General features: G+C 42.5%; 1 protein-coding gene across 24 annotated transcripts in view; it reads right to left on the minus strand.

The window, feature by feature from the left end:
• MACF1 (microtubule actin crosslinking factor 1) overlaps positions 1–20,941 on the minus strand; it is a 337,865-nt gene that overhangs the window by 170,808 nt on the left and 146,116 nt on the right. For 14 of the 24 annotated variants that reach the window (XM_043461815.1, XM_043461824.1, XM_043461814.1 and 11 more), the window contains one exon: positions 20,246–20,338. In XM_043461815.1, the coding sequence (XP_043317750.1) occupies positions 20,246–20,338 (93 nt within the window). Of the gene's footprint in view, positions 1–5,585; positions 6,699–20,245; positions 20,339–20,941 lie in introns of those variants that run through there. The other 10 variants (XM_043461809.1, XM_043461808.1, XM_043461811.1 and 7 more) reach the window with 5 other exon arrangements.

The raw sequence follows: 20,941 nt of genomic DNA on the forward strand, positions 1-20,941 counted from the left end.
TTGCAGATGACAGGATATTATATATAGAAAATCCTAAGGACTCCTAAAGACATCAAAAAACTATCGGAATAAACAAATTCAGTAATTTGCAGAATACAAAATCAATATACAAAAATCTGTTGCATTTTTATACATTAGTAACAAACAATCAGAAAGAGAATTAAGAAAACAATACCATTTACAACTGCATCAAAAAGAATAAAATGTCTAGGAATAAATTCAACCAAAAAGGTGAAAGACCTGTATATTGAAAACTATAAGACATAAATGAAATAAATTTCAACACAAATAAATGGAAAGAAATTCTGTGCTCACAAACTGGAAGAATCAATACTGTTAGAATGTCCATACTACTCAAAGCAACTTACAAATTCAAAACAATCTCTATAAAAATTCCAATGGCATTTTTCAATTAGAACAAATAATCCTAAAATGTGTATGGAAATACACACACACACACACACACACACACACACACACTGATTAACCAAAGCAATCTGGAGGCATCACGCTCCCCAATTTCCAACAACATTACAAAGATTAAAATAGTATGATATTTGGCATAAAAATAGACATATAAATAAATGAAACAGAAGATAAAGCCCAGAAACAAACCCATGCATATGCAGTCAATTAATTTACAAAAAAAAAGGAGCCAAAAATGCACAATGGGGAAAGGAGAATCTCTTCAATAAATGATGTTGGGAAAACAACAGCCACATGCAAAAGAATAAAACTCAACCACTATCTTACACCATATCTCCAAATTAACTCAAAGTGGATTAAAGACTTGACCATAAGACCTAAAATCATAAAACTCCTAGAAGAAAACACAGAAACTCATCCTTTTATGTGGACTCTAAAAAGAAATGATACAGATGAATTTACAAAACAGAGACTCACAGACTTAGAGAACAAAGTTAAGGTTGCTTGTGGGAAAGAATAGTTAGGCAGTTTGGGATGGACATGTATACTCGGCTACTATTTAACATGGATAACCAACAAGGACCTACTGTATGGCACATGCAACTCTGCGCAATACTATGTGACAGGTGGATGGGAGGGGCGTTTGGGGAGAATGGATACCTGTATATGCATAGCTGAGTCCCTTCCCTGTTCACCTGAGTCTATCACAACATTGCTCATCGGCTGTACCCCAATACAAAACAAGAAGTTAAAAAAAGGAAAGAAAACAAGCAGCAAGCTCCTTGATGTAGATCTGGGCAATGATGTATTTAATCTGACGCCAAAAGCAAAACAACAACACACACACATAAAACATCAACAACAGACACACACAAAGCTTCTACAAAGCAAAGGAAACCACCAACAAAATGAAAAGGCAACCCACTGAATGGGAGGAAATACTTGCTAATCATACATCTGATAAGAAGTTAACATCTAAAATACATAAAGAATTTACACAACTCAACAGCAAAAACATAAACAATCCCATTTAAAAGTGGGCAGATCAGAACACACATTTTTTCCAAAAAGTCACACAGATGGTCAACAGGTATATCAAAAGATGCTCAACATCACTTTTGGTACTTATCCAAAGAAAATGAAAATACTAACTTGAAAAAATATATGCACCTTCAGTGCAGCTTTATTTACAATAAGTAAGATTTGGAAACAACTGAAATGTCCATCAATGGATGAACAGATAATGGAATTGTGGCATATATACTCAATGGAATATTATTCAGCCATTAAAAAGAATGAAATCCTGTCATCTGCAACAACATCATTGGATCTCGAGGGTATTATGCTAAGTGAAATAAATCAGACAGAGAAAGACAATACTGTATGATCCTTCTTACACATGAAAAGCTTGGAGGAAAAAAAAAGGTTTATAGATACAGAGAAGAAATTGGTGGTTCCCAGAGGTGTGTGGGATGATATTTTTTTAAAAAGATAATAAACTCATTACATGTTAATATAAATAACATAATTTGACAAAAATAATTTTCCAAAACAAATTAGTGAAAAGAACAGTGAAAAACAAGTCAAAACTCAGAAAAAATGTTACATTTGAATTGGAAAATACCAAATATATATTAAAAAAAGAATATTGTGAATTCCCATGTACCAATCACCCAGTTCCAACCATATCAACTCATAGCTAATCTTGCTTCATCTACACTCCACCCACTTCACTCCTCCCCTATTATTGTAAAGCAAATTCCACACTCTCATTTCCTCCAAAAATATTTCAGTATGCATCTCTAAAAAGATTCTTTTGTTAACATAGCCACAACACCAGTTATACCTGAAAAATAATCATTATTCTTTGGTAGTATTTTTAATTAAGTAAAATTATTTAAAAGAAAAAAACTCCTTTCTTAAATAAAGGTTCTAACTGTAACTTTAACTGCTACATTCCTCCAATAGTACCATCTGGTGAATTTTGCTTTCTTCTTGTAATACAAAGTCAGTATTAGTAAAAACAACTTTCCCTGTAACTCAAGAGGAGAAATGGGAAGGGGATACTTATAACTGAAAAGGCTTAGCCCAGAAAATAATATACCAACTGATTTCTTTCTCATCATGTCTAGCCCCAGTGTTTTCTGACTATTCACCCAACATCTAAGGGTTTGTGGCAAGGGCGATGGTATTCGGCCAAATTCTTCATTCAACAGAAGCCACTAAGCACGGCCGGGAGACTGGCAGTGCAGCCAAGGGAGAAAAGAAAGGGATTTTCAACAATTTCCCTTGTTCCATTAAGCCAGGTATTATAGCTATCGATGGCAGCTGGGAGCAGGGAGTCCTCCTGAGAGATGGATTGGACCAGCAAAGGCCTTTGTCTGACATCAAAGTACAATTGCTGTTAACTCGCTCCCACCCAGCTCCAAATCCAAGTCTACTACTTATCATTCTGAAAACCATTTTTGTCCCCTGCCGCTGTCTTCCTATTTCTGTTGTTAACTGTTTCCTGTCAAGAGAAGAATCAGCTCGACCAGGTGGACAAAAAACCAGACCATTTGTCTTCTATCACCCAGAGCCGGCACTCAGCAGGCATCAGTTCCCATTTCTCTCTGTCCTGGAAAGAAGCAAACCCACCGCCACGTTTCTGTGTGGGCAGAGCCTGGCCCCACTCCCGTCACCATGCCCTGGAGTCATCAACGGGAGAGACAATGTGGCCTGAGTTATGTCAAGGACAGACACCGCTCTGGAGCGCAAAGTTTTCTGTTTTCTACCCGGACATGTTAAAGACAAGACAAAACAGGAACCAACCAGCCAGCCAACCATCACCTCTGTTGGAGAGCCTGCTGTCCCCTCTGTAGGAAGGAGCTGGTGTGTGACCAGCAGCAGCTGCTCTCCTGACCCCGCGTCCTCCCAGGGCCCTCGCATTCCAGTCAGATGCTCTCGCCCTGAGGCTCAACCCACATTTCCCAGGAGATCTGCAGTCTCAGAACACCCTCCCCTGCCTCTCCTGCTGTCGCCGACCCAGGCCTTGTGAGCAGCCTGCCACGCAGGGCGCAGCTCCCCGAAGACAAGACCTTCAGAGACCAAGGAGGGTTCCAGGCCCCCGTGAACTTAAGGACCTTCATCCTTAAGGGATAAGGGACACATCTTGAGAAGTCACTTCTTATCTATCTGTCATACAGGATGGTCATACAGTCCGTGGTCCCTGCATCACCAGATGGACACAGAACCTCAAAGCCGTGCCAGCCTTCTGAGCTGACTCCAGGTCACCTAGTTTTTCTTCCTAGGCTGTAACTGTGTAGTCCGGTTGTGCCTGCTCTCGGGGAAGCTGGGACGGGATGTAGAGCTTGACTGCCCAGAAAGTACCACACACCAGTACGATTCTCATACTGAACAGCCCAGGAGTCACACTGCTGTTGATTCGGTCAAACTACAGATCACGGTCCAGAGGTTGCTTCTACCAATCTCTTCTTGGAGTCTCCTCACAGAGTTGTCCAGAGCCTTCCTGCTCCAAAAGTACCACAGTCACCTACAGGACATTATCTTGAACTGATTTCCACTAAATGTGAGCTCCTTCATATTTTATATTCCAAAGTTTCTGAAAACCTCACACTTAATTCTAAGCATGTATCCTAAATCATCACGATGCCTCCACAACTTCAGGAATATCAAAAGAGCGATCAGTTCAGTCACCGGTTCTGCCGCAATTACTCTACATCCCTTCTGTACCAAGGTAAAAGCCGACTTTGACGTTTCCTCTTATCCAGTGAAACTCAGATACACCCCACCCCAGCAGCCTCACTGCCTCCCTCCCCACCTTAACACACACACACACATTTTTATATGAAAAGCCCAAGGATGCCTCTTGCCCAACCACGTAATAAATACTTTTCAATGACCATTTTTTCCTCCAACTATTCAGTCTCCAAACTCTATAATAACAAAGGGCACTGAAATGGGCCTATCCATGGGGGAAATTCATTACCCAAATAGGCATTTTAATCACAGGTCACCTTAAATTTGCATCTGTCCCCAGCGTCCTGCTGTTGGTGAGAAGTAGGGCACCAGCAGGTGGGACCCTATCTGCTCTGCAGGCACCAGGGCAGCTGCCCACAGCCCAACACAGAAAATGCCCTGCTCCATCTTCTACCTCTGGCCCTCTGGCCCCCTAAAGCTTTTTCCTTCTGCTGCAGAGATCAATACGCCAACAAAAGTTCTTCAGTCACTGACGATTATAACTTCAGCCACCTACACGTTCACCCCGTACGTGCCAGACGAAACCCTGTACCACCTGGGGTTCTCTCTCCTGTGTTCAGCGCTCTTAAATTCTCACTTGCTCCTTGACTCCTAAAAGCATCACAGCACTCACCACCTATCACTACCACCACCTCCACTTATGTCTGAACATGTATCTCACAAACAAAAACATGTTAGGGACATAAACAAGTCTGATCAGAAAACAGACTGTTTCTAGCCTTGAACCTTCAGACTGCTCTAACCCCCTCTACCTGTCCCCTCAAGCTCTGGACTAATCTCCAGATAAACCTATGTCCCTCTCCTCCAGTGCTGGAATTAGGAACCAGCGGAGGACTAGCCACTCCACCTCGGGAATGGGTGTTGTCGTTAGCAGTGTTCCCTCGGGAGAAGGATTACATCAGCTCCAGGAAGGACACCATTCTCCAGGGAGAAGAGCAGTCACACTCACACAGAAGACAGTGCCTCCCCCTGACCCCTTCCACCTCACTTCAAAGAGTCAGCCAGCCTCCCCGTCACCTCTGTGTACACAACTTCCTACAGCAGGGAGGCTGATAAACAGACCTGCTGAGAGTGAAGTATTACCTAGCACTGCACCTTGAGAGATAACCCCACCGGATAGCTCGAGCAATTATGCGGCATGATTACCCAGAGTCGGAGTCCCCAGAGACAAGAAGCCGGTTCGAGCACCAAGGGGCAGACCTGAAATAGATTCTGCTTGCCAAGCGCAGCAGGGGCTAACTCCCGGTATCCGACTGGCAGGTAAAGTGTAAGAAGCGCTCCTCACTGCTCGCCGCGCTCCACTTCTGTAGGTTTGAGGCCAGTAATGCAAACCGCCGCTTGACTATCCCTTAAGCATGCCCACCCGTCAACTCTAGACCCCATAAGGGGGTGTGGCTTGCCTCCAAAGAAAGGGTGCCATCCTCTTCCGAGAAGGACGTGGAGCTCTTTTCAGGCTCCGGGTCTTTAGGCTGGATTCCACGTGAGTGGGGCCCGTCGCTGCCATAGCCGGAGGAGGACGGCAAGATGCTCACAGTCCGGCCACTGATGGATACGTCACTCTGAGAAGCAGGCAGTCTGGGCACCTGGGGGGGCACTCGACCCACAGGGGCAGGCTCTGTGCGGCTCTGGCCTCTCGGCTGGTCTGGCAGTGATGAAGGAGCGGAGTATTCCACAGTCCAGGGACCTGTCTGAGGGGCACTTAAGATGCCCTTGGTTCCTCCGCCAACACTCCAGCCTGCAGAAAGACTGTCTGTGTCGGTGGGGCGGTCTGTTCTGGGGGACGCGTTGCCCCTGATTCCCAGCGGAGCAGCTCCTTCCTCTGCCGCGGCCCCCCTGTGCAAAGGCAGCAGCACAGCCCTGCAGCTGCAGGAGGCTGTCCTCGGAAATCCCACCAGTTGGCTCACTGACTTCTTGCAGTTCCTTTCTGCCGGGTTGTCCAGCAGGTGAGCGATGACAGTCGTTCCCTCTTCCAGGGAATCCCAGGCCCCTCCGGCAACTGATGACTCATTCTCCAACAAAAGCTGGGCGGTCTGGATCTCCCCCTGGAACCTCTCCTTCACCTGAACGATCATGCCCTGGGCTCCCACCCCTGAGCTGGGGGCCGAGTCCCCGGGCAGTAAGACGTCCGGGGGTGGTGGTGGCTCGGCCCCTCCCACTCCTTCCCCCTTCTGGAGACTCACTGTTAACTTCGTCAGGGTTCCCGTCTCTTCGAGGGCTCCAGTTCCCTGCGCGGGTTCTTCCTCACAGGGTGCCGCTGGAGTAGGGGTTTTCTTCCCCTTCCACTTCCTTTTGAACCGAACCCTTTTCTTAGGAGATATGGGAGCCTTCTCGGGAACGGCTATTGAATCTTTCGGCTCCTTAACGCAGCCCAGCGAATTTCCCATTGCTTTCCTCTCTTAATCTCTGCAAAAACGCAGCTAAGCCAGTCCTGGGATCCCAGAAAAATCCCAACCTCGGCTTCATCGGATTAGATGTACATTTAAAAACATGCACTATGCCGGCAACCCCTCCAATTCTTCCTCCCTCCCTCCCCGCCTCTCTCTGTCTCTTCCAGCCGCTGCCGATTCAGACAGCCATCTTACAGGCTCAGAGCTGCAACAAGACAAATTCAAAGCATCTCACTGCAGTTCAGAAATCACTTGACCTAAAAGCAGACAGAAACCGGATTGGCTACAGCTTCCTCTCTCCAAATATGAGGTAATTGGAGCACGGCCCTCAGAAACACAAACAGAAAGCAAAAAGGAGCTAGAAACCAGGGGAGGGGAGGAATTAGGGAGGGCGGGAAGGAGGGAGGGAATGTAAGAGTAAATGGAAAAGGGAGGGGGAAAGAAGAGAGGCCCTGGGAGAAGGTAACGTGAAGGAAGGAGGAGGAGAAAGAGGGGAAAAGCGAACCAGCCTCTGGCACCAACCAGGAAGGGAAGGGCCAGAAAGAGCCAGGGCCGAGCACTATGGCCCCCAAACTGTGAAGGGAGCTAGATTTCAGCAGCTGCACTGAGATGTCCAAAAGAAAACATCTAACAGGATTAACATATTCTCAAATTTTTCAGGTCAAGAAACAATAAAATGATAACCTGGAGACCAGAGCCTAATCTTCATAGTTACAAAAAGAAACACACGCTTTAAAGATCTAGACTTTGGCAGCATTTCTTTCCCTCCTTTTCAGAGAGAGAGAGAGACAGACATCTGTTAATTCTGCTGGCCGATGACACACAGAGGGAACACCCGGAAATCAGTTTTGAGTACAGTATTACGGATGTTGGGTAAAAAGGATACCACATACAAATACAACAGAGAAGCAGTGTTTCTGTTGAACAATACTTGACACGAATGTTCAACTGTAATTACTGCTGCTGCTGACAGCTAATGCAGTTTTAGCATTTTGTCATGTACCACGCCCTGTGCTAAGCTATGGATTATCTCATTCAATTCCCACAGTAACCAAATGAAGTCAAAACTATCATTTTACACTTTACAGGTAAAGAAACTAAGGGTCAAGAAAAATGGATTTATTTGCTCAAGGCTACAGTCAGAACATGGATGCCTGTTTAAGACTTTGAACTTGAACCCCAAGTTACACTGCTTTCTACTTGCAGTGGTGATGCAAGTCTGTATTCACTTAAGTAAAACAGGAAGATACTCCACTGTTTGAATTGGCAACTAGACTCACAAAGACCAAGAACTCAAATGAAAAGATAACTCTTGCTATTTGGAGTGAGAGAGGAAGTTGCTAAGATGAGGCCCAGATGGTTTTTACTCAAATTGCAGCAGGGCAGGAAGTCTGAATTAAGGGCCTGAAGAGTTGGATTCAAAACTACCCTGTTGTGCCAGTGGGGTTTGCCCACCTCCTTTTTTTTTTTTTTTTTAAAGTATACGCGTGACAGATGAGATAACAGCACAGTCCAAAGGGCTCCAAATGGAGTGGAAGGACAGAGGCTACATGTGTTTTCTCCCAGTTGAAGTTACTTATTTCATACCAGTAGGATCCAGACCATTCTGCAGAGAGAAATAGCTGGCCTGGCTATAAGTAAGCTTAACCACCTCTCCTGGAGACCTGAAAAATGCCCATCACGAAGGAAAGTATGAGAAGCCCTGAAGTCACAGCTCCTACACAGTGCTTGAGACCCGACTGATGCCCAAGTGCCTGACCACTGCAGGAGGTGTTCCTTCTCCCTTCTCCCCTAGGCCTTTCCCAAGGCCAACTGCGAAGTTGCAGCACCATCTTATGGCCATGATAAACCACAGTTAAGAAATAGGATCAGGAGGTTAGCAGGGGAGAGAAACTCAATCAGACTCCAGGAAATCACCTAATCAGCAAAAACTCTGAAATTACAATATAACTCTCCAGGCAGGCACCAGACCTTCACTCCTCCAATACAGTGCTGGAAGGACTTAACAGATGCACACCCCAAGGCCCAAGTTTAAATTCTGTTCTTATTCAGTCCAGTTCAGCCGCTCAGTCGTGTCCAACTCTTTGCGACGAGATGGACTGCAGCATGCCAGGCCTCCCTGTCCATCAACTCCCGGAGTTTACTCAAACTCATGTCCATCGAATTGGTGATGCCATACAACCATCTCATCCTCTGTCGTCCCCTTTTCCTCCCACCTTCAGTCTTTCCCAGCATCAGGGTCTTTTCAAATGAGTCAGTTCTTAACATCAGGTGGCCAAAGTATTGGAGTTTCAGCTTCAGCATCAGTCCTTCCAATGAATATTCAGGACTGATTTCCTTTAGGATGGACTGGTTGGATCTCCTTGCTGTCCAAGTCTTCCTCAACACCACAGTTTAAAAGCATCAATTCTTCGGTGCTCAGCTTTCTTTACAGCCCAACTCTCACATCGATACATGACTACTGGAAAAACCATAGTTTTGACTAGACAGACCTTTGTTGGTAAAGTCTCTGCTTTTTAATATGCTATCTAGGTTGGTCATAACTTTTCTTTCAAGGAGTAAGCGTCTTCTAATTTCATGACTGTAGTGACCATCTGCAGTGATTTTGGAGCCCAAAACAATAAAGTCTGTCACTGTTTCCACTGTTTCCCATCTCTTTGCCATGAAGTGATGGGACCAGATGCCATGATCTTAGTTTTCTGAATGTTGAGTTTTAAGCCAACTTTTCCCCTCTCCTCTTTCACTTTCATCAAGAGGCTCTTTAGTTCTTCTTTGCTTTCCACCATAAGTGTGGTGGCATCTGCATATCTGAGGTTACTGATATTTCTCTCAGCAACCTTGATTGCAGCTTGTGCTGCATCCAGTCCAGTATTTCTCATGATGTACTCTGCTATAAGTTAAATAAGCAGGGTGACAATATACAGCCTTGAGATACTCCTTTCCCAATTTGGAATCAGTCTGTTGTTCCATGTCCAGTTCTAACTGTTGCTTCTTGACCTGCATACAGGTTTCTCAGGAGGCAGGTCAGGTGGTCTGGTAGTCCCATCTCTTTAAGAATTTTCCAGTTTCTTGTGATCCCCAGTCAAAGGCTTTGGCATGGTCAATAAAACAGAAGTAGATGTTTTTCTGGAACTCTCTCACTTTTTCGATGATCCAATGGATGTTGGCAATTTGATCTCTGGTTCCTCTGCCTTATCTGAATCCAGCTTGAACATCTGGAAGTTCACAGTTCACATAGTGTTGAAGCCTGGCTTGGAGAATTCTGAGCATTACTTTACTAGCGTGTGAGATGAGGGCAATTGTGCAGTAGTTTGGGCATTCTTTGGGATTGGAATGAAAACTGACCTTTTCCAGGCCTGTGGCCACTGCTGAGGTTTCCAAATTTGCTGGCATATTGAGTGCAGCACTTTCACAACATCACCTTTTAGAATTGAAATAGCTCAACTGGAATTGCATCACCTCCACTAGCTTTGTTCGTAGTCATGCTTCCTAAGGCCCACTTGACTTCACATTCCAGGATGCCTGGCTCTAGGTGAGTGATCACACCATCGTGGTTATCAGGGTCATGAAGATCTTTTTTGTATAGTTCTTCTGAGTATTCTTCCCACCTCTTCTTAATATCTTCTGCTTCTGTTAGGTCCATACCATTTCTGTCCTTTATTGAGCCCATCTTTGCATGAAATGTTCCCTTGGTATCTCCAATTTTTTGGAAGAGATCTCTAGTCTTTTTGATTCTATTGTTTTCCTCTATTTCTTTGCATTGATCGCTGAGGAAGGCTTTCTTATCTCTCCTTGCTGTTCTTTAGAACTCTGCATTCAAATAGGTACATCTTTCCTTTTCTCCTTTGTCTTTCATGTCTCTTCTTTTCACAACTATTTGTAAGGCCTCTTCAGACAATCATTTTACCTTTTTGCATTTCTTTTTCTTGGGGGTGGTCTTGATCCCTGCCTCCTGTACAATGTCACAAACCTCCATCCATGGTTCTTCAGGCACTCTATCAGATCTAATCCCTTGGATCTATTTGTCACTTTCACTGTATAATGGTAAGGGATTTGATTTAGGTCATACCTGAATGGTCTAGTGGTTTTCTCTACTTTCTGCAATTTAAGTCTGAGCCACAGCCACAGTCAGCTCCCAGTCGTGTTTTTGCTGACTGTACAGAGCTTCTTCATCTTTGGCTGCAAAGAATATAATCAGTCTGATTTTAGTATTGACCATCTCATGATGTCCATGTGTAGGGTCTTCTCTTGTGTTGTTGGTAGAGGGTGTTTGCCATGACCAGTACATTCCCTTGGCAAAACTCTATTAGCCTTTGCCCTGCTTCATTCTGTACTCCAAGGTCAAATTTGCCTGTTGCTCCAGGTATTTCTTGACTTCCACTTTTGCATTCCAGTCCCCTATAATTTCATTATAGGACATCTTTTTTGGGTGTTAGTTCTAGAAGGTCTTGTAGGTCTTCATAGAACCGTTCAACTTCAGCTTCTTCAACATTACTGGTTGGTGCATAGACTTGGGTTACTGTGATATTGGATGGTTTGCCTTGGAAATGAACAGAGATCAATCTGTCATTTTTGAGATTGCATCCTAATACTGCATTTCCGACTCATTTGTTGACTATGATAGCTACCCCATTTCTTCTAAGAGATTCTTGCCCACAGTAGTAGATATAATGGTCATTTGAGTTAAATTCACCCATTCCAGTCCATTTTAGTTCGCTGATTCCTAAAATGTTGATATTGACTCTTGCCATCTCCTGTTTGACCACTTTCAATTTGCCTTGATTCATGGACCTAACATTCCAGGTTCCTGTGCAATATTGCTCTTTACAGCATCAGACTTTACTTCCATCACCAGTCACATCCACAACTGGGTGTTGTTTTTTGCTTTGGCTCCATCTCTTCATTCTTTCTGGAGTTATTTTTCCACTGATCTCCAGTAGCATCTTGGGCACCTACCAACCTTGGGAGTTCATCTTTCAGTGTCCTATCTTTTTGCCTTTTCATACTGTTCATGGGGTTCTCATGGCAAGAATACTGAAGTGGTTTGCCATTCCCTTCTCCAGTGGACCATGTGTTGTCAGAACTCTCCACCATGACCCAACCATCGTGGGTGGCTCTACACAGCATGGTTCATAGTTTCATTGAATTAGACAAGGCTGTGGTCCATGTGATCAGTATGATTAGTTTTCTGTGACTGTGGTTTTCATTCTGTCTGCCCTCTGATGGAGAAGGATAAGAGGCTTATGAAAGCTTCCTGATGGGAGAGACTGAGGGGGAAACTGGGCCTTGTTCTGTTCCTGAAGTACAAGCAAACTGGGCCTTGATCGTTCCTGAAAACGATCAACTCGGGGCAAGAAACGGCCTTCGGCTGTGACTGCTACCACAGGTTAAGTTGAGCAGATGACTTCTAGGAGCCTTTTCCTCCTTAAACTTCTGAACATGTTGGACAAATTAGGCTTTCATTTCCTTCTACTCCAGAGGAAAACTGGTCCAGGAAAGGAGTGGAGAGTTCAGCAAGGTAATGCTAACTCTCTTCAGTCGTGTCTGACTCTTTGTGACCCCATGGATTGTAGCCTGCCAGGCTCCTCTGTCCATGGGATTTCCAGGCATGAATACTGGAATAGGTTGCCATTTCCTTCTCGAGGGAATGTTCCTGACCCAGGGATTGAGCCAGCATCTCTTACCTCTCCTGCCTGCATTAGAAGGCAGGCTCAGTAGCTAAGTAACTGGCTAAGTGATTCAGTCTCTTTACGGGTAAAATGTGGACACTGGCACCCACTTAATGGGGTTAAGAGAGGGTTCATGGATGCTGTCTATACAGTGTTTGGCTCCATACCTGGTCTATTGTAAATCCCTGTTCTCCCCATTTATTACTGGAACTCAGAGATATGAGGCACCCCACCACTGCCAGGGCCCTGATACGCTCTTTTTCTTGATGAGGCTCTGACGAAAGTAGCTGTGTTCCAAGGTCCAAAGTTCAGGTGCCTGCTTTTCTCCACAGGGCCTCTGCCTCCCCTATTACCCCAAGTAAGTTAACTCTGATCACAAGGACGTTCCCCTGGACCATCCTCTCATCAAACCTGAGCTCTTAACACATGCCCGGCTGTCTTCGCAGAAAGCAGACTTCTAGTGTCCTGCTGCTTTTCACATCTTCTCCTATGGCTTTTTCTAGTTAATTGTTTACTGCCCACAGGTCTCCTATAGAGACAGGGGGTATGAAAGACTCCAGCACTCATTCATTCATTCCACAAATAAGAAAAATTGCCTCATCTATATGCCAAGCACTAAGTGCCATAAAGTTAAAAAAATGTAAACCTTGAATCTGCCTGGCTAAGACCACTCTTGACCGGACCTCCCAGACTTTAAAAATTTCCAAGTGCTAAACATACACTAGTATTTAATAAACACTTGAAAACTGGAAAGCTAATTTTGTCAGATTCTGATTTTTCAAGAACTTGTCTTCTAGGAAACCTATAAATTCTAACATGTACCTTAAAACCGGCTTGGAGAAAACCGAGAGATAAGAAATTCTACTATTAGCATCTGCATATGTAACCTTAAAAAGGCAGTTGGTCTCTGTGTTTCAGTTTCCTCACTGAAACAATGGGCACAGGAAAACAGACAGAACAGTCTATCCATCTGGTCTACCTACCCCACGGCTCTGAGAAGATCAATTTCATACAACATCCGTTCATTTAATGAGTGTTTATTGAACACCTACTCTATGCCAGGCAAAGAAGAAAACCAGAGATGAAATCCCTGCCATACTTAAGCTTGTATCCTAGGGCATGGATCTGGAAAACAAACAGCCACATTAGACAGCAGGAGGTGTCACACGGCCCTGTGAGTCATACTAGGCTTCTAAGAGTGACTGGCAAAACAAGAAGTGCACAGAAAAAAGAAAAAGAAAGCATATAGCCCACCAACAGGTATCTAGCCACAAAACTCACTTTCCCATACGCATAAGGACAGATGTTTACTTCAGCAATGAATGTCTCCTTCATACAAATAAATAATTTACTGCAAATAATAATATCTGTGTTACACAGTTGCAGGGGGCTTCATCAAATAATAGACAATGTAAACTAGTTAAAATCAGGTTCTCCTTTATCAACACGAATATACCCCAAAAACATGGTTAAAAAAAAAAAACAGAAAACAGGATATATAGAAAATGTGATGTGTCTGACATTTTAAAAAAAAAAGCATTCATCTGTCATAAAAGTACAAAAGCATATACAAGAATGATACATTTCAACTTCAGCCTAGTATTTACCTGGGGGATGAAGGAATAAGAAAACTCCTGTATCTAAAATGTTCTTTTTCTAAAGAGAAAGGAAAAAAAATCTGAAGCAAATATAAACTATTAATATATATTTAATTCTGAAGGTGACTACACACACAAAGATCTGTTGTATACTTTTCTGTACTTCTCTGGGTAATTAAAACGTTCATTAATTAAAAACTCAAAATTTTTTTAAACATCAACTATTTCCCATTTAGTGTGTATCTTTTTAGTATGTGTTAAAATGAAAACCATTAATCTCTAAAAAGTTACCAGTCTCATCATCAGTAGCAAATTTCTAATCTGGAATTGGCTTCTCCTTCAATTGAATCCTCTCTCGAGATGACAACCATCACCTATATATCTCCATCATTGATCTATTTCATTAGCACCAATAACAGAGATTGCCTATAAAGATTATTTTTTGTTGTTGTTCAGTCACATCCGACTCTTTGCCACCCCATGGGCTGCAGCACGCCAGGCCTCCCTGTCCTTCACGACAACCAGGAGCTTGCTCAAACTCATGTCCATTGGGTCAGTGATGCCATCCAACCATCTCATCCTCTGTCATCCCCTTCTCCTCATGCCCTTCATCTTTCCCAGCATCAGGGTCTCTTCCAACGAGTTAGCTCTTTGCATCAGGTGGCCAAAATATTGGAGCTTTAGCTTCAGCACCAGTCCTTCCAATGAATATTCAGGCTTGATTTCCTTTAGGATTGACTGATTTGCTCTCCTTGCTGTCTAAGGGACTCTCAAGAGTCTTCTCCAGCACTGCAGTTAGAAAGCATCAATTCTTCAGTGTTCAGGTTTCTTTATAGTCTTTATAGTCCATACATGACTACTGGAAAAAACCACAGCTTTGATTATATGGGCCTTTGTTGGCAAAGCAGTGTCTCTGCTTTTTAATACACCGTCTAGGTTTGTCCTAGCTTTTCTTCCAAGGAGCAAGCGTCTTTTAATTTCATGGTTGCAGTCACCATCTGCAGTGATTTTGGAGCCCAAGAAAATAAAGTCTGTCACTGTTCCCATTTTCCCCCCATCTGTTTGCCAGTAAGTGATGGGACAGGATGCCATGATCTGTTTTTTGAATGACTATTTTACTGATCCCCTAACATTTGATAATTCTTCTCTGCATTTCTATTTGGCTTTATATACCATGAACTCTTGATGAGAAGAGCTAGCACAGAACAGTTAGTTCAACAATGAAAGACTAGAGAATTACAATGATAGACAACCAGCAAGAGACACATCACTTCCTATCTAAAGCACGACAGAAGGATGGAGGTTCTATATGATCCTTTATCAGTTAACCAAAAGCTTTGTAAGCAGGGAACCTTTCCCCACACTTCTAAACACGTAGCTAATTAATAGGCAAATGCCAAGCCTTCAAGAACAGCAAAGAAAAGTAATTAGTAGTTTAGTTGCATCTGGGAAAATACTCTGGCAACAGAACTTCCCTCCATAAAAAGACAAAATTTAGCTATGCTAAAATAGTGAACAGAGAAAAGCAGGTAGCCAGCATGTGCCAGCGGACAGGCTAGGGCAAATCTGTTTATACGTTTCGGTAAAATCAGTAACGGCAGAGAACAGCAGGCTAGGTCAAAAGTCCATGAAGTTATAAGTTTCACTAATAATTATAATAGGCTACTACCAATAATTACTGCCAATTATTGAGTATGGCTGTGTTCCATTGTCCTTTCCCATACCTTCCTGATTCTTTAAACCTCTATCAAGTTAATTCATGATATGTCTCCTCTCACTCCTCTGAATTACGCAGTCAAACTGGAGTGATTCTGTACCTAGTTCAATTTTGAATCTCCCACAGACTCTACCTAAGACCTTGCTTATAGCTGGACCTCAGTAAATATTTATGGAATTCAGTTAAAAAATATATTTTCCAGAAAACTAAAACCAGAAGGAGATACAGTTCACACTGTGATGGCTGTCACCGAAAAGACAGACAATGCCAAGGACAAGGCTATGGAGAAACAGGAACCCACACAATTGGGCTAGTGGGAATATAAAATGGTGCAGCCACTTTGGAAGACAGTCTGGCAGTTTCTTAAAAATTATACATAATCCTACCATATAACCCAGCAATTCCACCCACATGTATATATCCAAAAGAAGTGAAAACATACATCCACACAAATATTCATATCAACATTATTTATAATGGCTAAAAAATGAAAACAACCCAAATGGCCATCAACTGCTGAACAGATAAACAAAATATATGGTATACCCACACAACAGAATACTCCTCTGCAACAAAGGAATAAAGTACTGATACATGCTACAGCATGGATGAACCTCAAGAATGTTATGCTAAGTGAAAGAAGTGGGATACAAAAAAGCACATATTATATTATTCTATTCAAATGAAATGTGTGGAATAAGCAAATCTATAGAAACAGAAAATAGATTCATGGCTGCCTGAGGCTGTGGATGGGAATGGAATAACTATAAATGGCCAAGAAGGACCTTTGTGGGATGATGAATATGTTCTAAAACTGGATTATGGTGATGACTGTACAACTCATAAAAATCATTGAATTGTACAATGAAAATGGATCAATTTTATGGTACGTAAATTCTACCAAAAGTAAAGTTGTTTTTAAAAAAGAATCAACTTTTTAAAATAAACAACCAATAGAATGATAACCAAAATATGTTTTAAAACAGCTGGAATGAGAAGAAACAGGATGGAGGGGGCAGAAATAAAACGCTGAACACACCTTGTATTCACTTTCTGAAATTTCCCATTGTAACATGTATATGATCTATATAATGTAAAATAAAATTGAAAGGAAGAAAGCAATCGCTAAAAACTGAAAAAATATAACATACAAATGAATCTGTGTATCAGACTGATGACTTAACAACACAGAGAGAAGTTATTTCAAATGGCTTTAAGATAAAATTACTTGTATGTCCTTAGGAGATTTACACTAAAGGACAAAAAGAACTGCAAAGAAATTACAAACTTTTCAGTAATTGTGTTGCTAATAATAACAATATCATTGTTATTTTTATTCAAATATATAAATTTATACATACATGATTTTGTATATACACTATAATATACACATGATTTTATATATACTTGCATCCATGTGTTTGCATGTGTGTGTATGGAAAAGGGAATAAGTAAAATGTTGCTTTGTTTGGATCAAGATTTTCAGCGTAAGAAAAAAAGTACAAAGTCAAAGAGGTTGAACAAAACTAATTCTAGATATGAATTAGAAACATCATTATAAATTCTTGATTTCTTTTTACAAGACAAATACATGTGTTGGCTAGTTTTGTCCACAGAAAACACCTAGAAAGAGGGACCAACCCAATTAGCACTCAGACTGTTGTCAATAAAGAATTTCAGTTCCTTGGAGAAACTGCTCATCCTGGGCCTGAAACAGGAAATACACAAAAAGTATCTGGAACAGCTCTTCATACAAGAAATAAAGGACATTATCAAAGACCGTACGGATCATGAGGAAGGACTCAGAGTCAATGTGAAAAAGCTCACTGGCCAAAGAAGGAGCGAATACTATGAAGAATGACAGCTATATTAAGTGGAACACATTTAAGTCTGATAAAAATCCATGAGTCACAGTGTTACTAAGGAAAAATGAGTATCAAGAAAAAAATTTTCATTGATCTTACAGAGATCTTAAGAGATCTTAAGATCTTACAGAATCTTATAGAGAATCTTAAGAGAATCAACTAATTATTTTGAAAACTGGTGAAACAGAGGGGAATATAAAAGCATTTATCTTTTTATCTTGCCTTTCCTAAAGGAACTATCTCTCAGAGCAATCGATGAGGTCAAGTTCTGCTTTAGAAAAGAATTTCTGAATTTTGAGTATCACCATATTACAACTTCTAACGAAACAATGCAATAGTAGCTGCTAAACTTTTAGGTGAAAGGCTAACAGTGAAAGGGTCTACAAGGAATGGGTAAGGCTGATAACACCTGAACCCACTAATCAAGCTTAACATGATGAAAAGACAGATAGCAGACATTCTGATGTACAGCAGTAAAAGTACACAACTCAACACCACCATCCTTGCCCTGCCCCAGCACAAAAAAGGGAATCTGAACATGGTCTAGATCCAAAGCACCAGTTTACAGACAATACAGAAGGATGGAGACTGTTAGAAAACATCAGAGATGCCACCAGCATCTTTCCATAAACTGCACAGGACAAAAGACCGATTTCTTTAACAAATGGTTAAGGGGACAAAAAGAGGAGAAGAGAAATTTAATGCAATGTGTGGACTTTGGATTCAAACAAGCCATTTTTAAAATGAGATGACTGGGGAAATCTAAACCCTGCTTAGATATTCAGTGATTTTAAGAAATTACTGATTATACTGTTCTATGATATTGTGCTTTGCTTAAATGAAGAATCATTCAGAGATACACATTGAAACACTTGCAGATGAAATTATATGATGTCTGGGACTCCTTTCAAAATAACCTACTGGAGGGTTTGATGAACAGATCAGGAAACAGACGGTATAACACTGCCCACGAGTTAGTGACTGGTGAGCTAGGTGATGGGTACATCGTAGTTCTACATGATTTTCTCTGCATTATAAATGTTTGAAAATTGTCATAAATTTTTAAAGAGAGAGAAAGAACATTTTCTTAATGGCATATTCAGTTAAGGAACATTACCCCCATATCTTCTGTCCCAGGAAAAGTTTAACTGGCCAGTTCAGTTTCATTCCTTGGCCCCTGATTTCCCCTTCTGTTGAGTGAGTTAGTTGCAGTCAGGAGAAAGGGAGACACAGCGGACAGATTCCTCTTACCTCACAGCTACATGACAGCACTGATGTCTCAGAATGAGAGGTGGTTTGTGGCATACAAACAACCAAAAAGATTCATCTAAAACAGCCCGCTGTTCACAAGGATGCCAAGGGTGCCAACGCTATGAAAGCTCAACAAAGTGCTTGTTCCAACCCTGCCAAGGCACACTTGCCAAGTTCATGTTCCTGGTTACCCCTATATCCAAAGCATGCCTGAGGACACCCTGTGGTCCCACAAAAACACACATTGCCTCCACACTTTCCTAAGCCTACTTATGCTGCAGATTGTCAGCACTGGTTCCCAACCAGAGCCCCAAGAAATTATAATCCCTGAGTTCTCAGTTCTCAGATTCTCAGCAATTTTAGGACACCTGCTGCTCTACATTCACCCAGCAGGTGGCGCTGACTCCCCAACGGGGACATCACAGCCACACGGACCCTGGAGTCAGCAGCGCCTTGAGTGAGATATTTCTATGAGCCTTCTTTATCCACCTGCTCAAGAAGTGATCCCTGTAATCAGCCTTGAGTACAGCAGTTGGGTATTTGAGCATTTTCTGAGAAACAGTTTTGTTTAGTTGAGCTAATGTGATTCAAGATAGCCTTTTTTCATAAAAATAGGGCTGTGACTTTCCAATAGTATCCAGACTTGAAGAGGATTTGCCTTAGGCAGGAGGAACAGGAAGGCTGTGTGACCATGTGAACATTACCAAGATGCCTAGAAGATTGTGTTTACAAGCACATATACCAAGGTGCTTGCTATGAACTGACTGTTTGTGTCCCCTTGAAATTCATATATTGAAGCCATAGTAGCCCTGATGTGACGGTATCTGAAGGTGCGGTCTTTTAAGAGGTAATTAGGTTTAGATGAGGTCAGGAGAGTGGAGCCTCCATAATGGGATGAATGCCCTTATAAAAAGTTGAAGGGACATGAGATCTCTTTCTGAGCATGCATGCCCCAAGGAAAGGTCACCTGAGGATATAACCAGGAAGAGGGCCCTCACCAAGGAGCCAACCATGCTAGCACCCTGATCTCAGACTCGCAGCCTCCAGAACTGTGAGAAGTGAATGCTTGCTGCAAACCACCCAGCCTCTGGTGCTTCATCACAGCAGCCTGAGCTGACTGACAGTGCTACATTTAACCAGGCTTATTTAAGACCATTAGAGATGAAGAAAAGTCTACATCAAAGCAGGATTATAAGGCTTCACCCCACCCTTCCTGACCAACAAATCCAACATCTCTTCTCATCCCTCACATTCTGAGTCTCCAAAGAGCCAGTTTTGACTCAGCTGGGCAGACTGCTAATAACCAGATTGCCAGTGCCAGAGCCACAGCACAAACAGGTGAAAAATCCCCCTTCATCATGCAAATGATGAGGAAGTTCTTGGTTTACACTAGAACAGCGTAGCCTCCAGGCCAGTGTTCCTCTTCCTTTCCAGCTCCTGCTCACCCCCTCCCTCATTCACTGCCAAATACGGAGAAGGCAGGCTCTGTGTGCCCCTGGAAAGCAGAGCAACCTCTAGCTCTGTCTAGGCCATGTCCACTGAGCACCAGGCCCCCAGACCTCACAGACCCTACCTGGAAGTGCAAGATGATGGTCCAGATCAGGCCGAGCGTCAGCTTGGGGTTGCCGTCTGTGATGTCATCGTTGCGAATATTCACTAGTTTCACCTGAAAAAGAAACAAAAGCTGGTCTGAGAGCTCTGCAACTTTTTGTTTTGATTTCATTTTTTATAGATTTTTATTATTCATATGCATATTAATTTTTTTGGTGTACAGTTTGAGTTTTCTGTATAGATTTGTGCTAATGACCACTATAATCAGGGTAACAAAATAGTCCCCAAAAGGTGGGACTTTGTGCAGTCAGATCCTGCCTTCACCCCTAAATCCTGGCAACCGCTGATCTGGTCCCAGCTTTGCTTACCCAGAATGTCATATAAATGGTGTCCCACAGTATGCAATCTTCAGATTCTGGCTTTTTTGCACTCAGCACAATGGCCGTGAGATTCCCATCCACGTTGCTGCTTGGAGCAACAGCCTGCCCCTTCTTGTTGCGGAAGAGTATTCCATTATACCTGTATTCTACACACCATTGTTATCCACTCCTCTACTGAAGGAATCTGGGTTGTTTCCATGTTGGGGCAATTATGAATAAAGCTCTTATATTCATGTACAGTTTTTCTGTGTGAGCACATGTTTTCATTTCTCTAGGGTAAATTCCTGGGGGTGGGATTGCTGGGTCATATGGTATACGTTTAGCTTTGTAAGAAACTG

Source organism: Cervus canadensis, chromosome 2, assembly GCF_019320065.1.
Source record: "Cervus canadensis isolate Bull #8, Minnesota chromosome 2, ASM1932006v1, whole genome shotgun sequence".
In the NCBI taxonomy this organism is placed as follows: domain Eukaryota; kingdom Metazoa; phylum Chordata; class Mammalia; order Artiodactyla; family Cervidae; genus Cervus; species Cervus canadensis.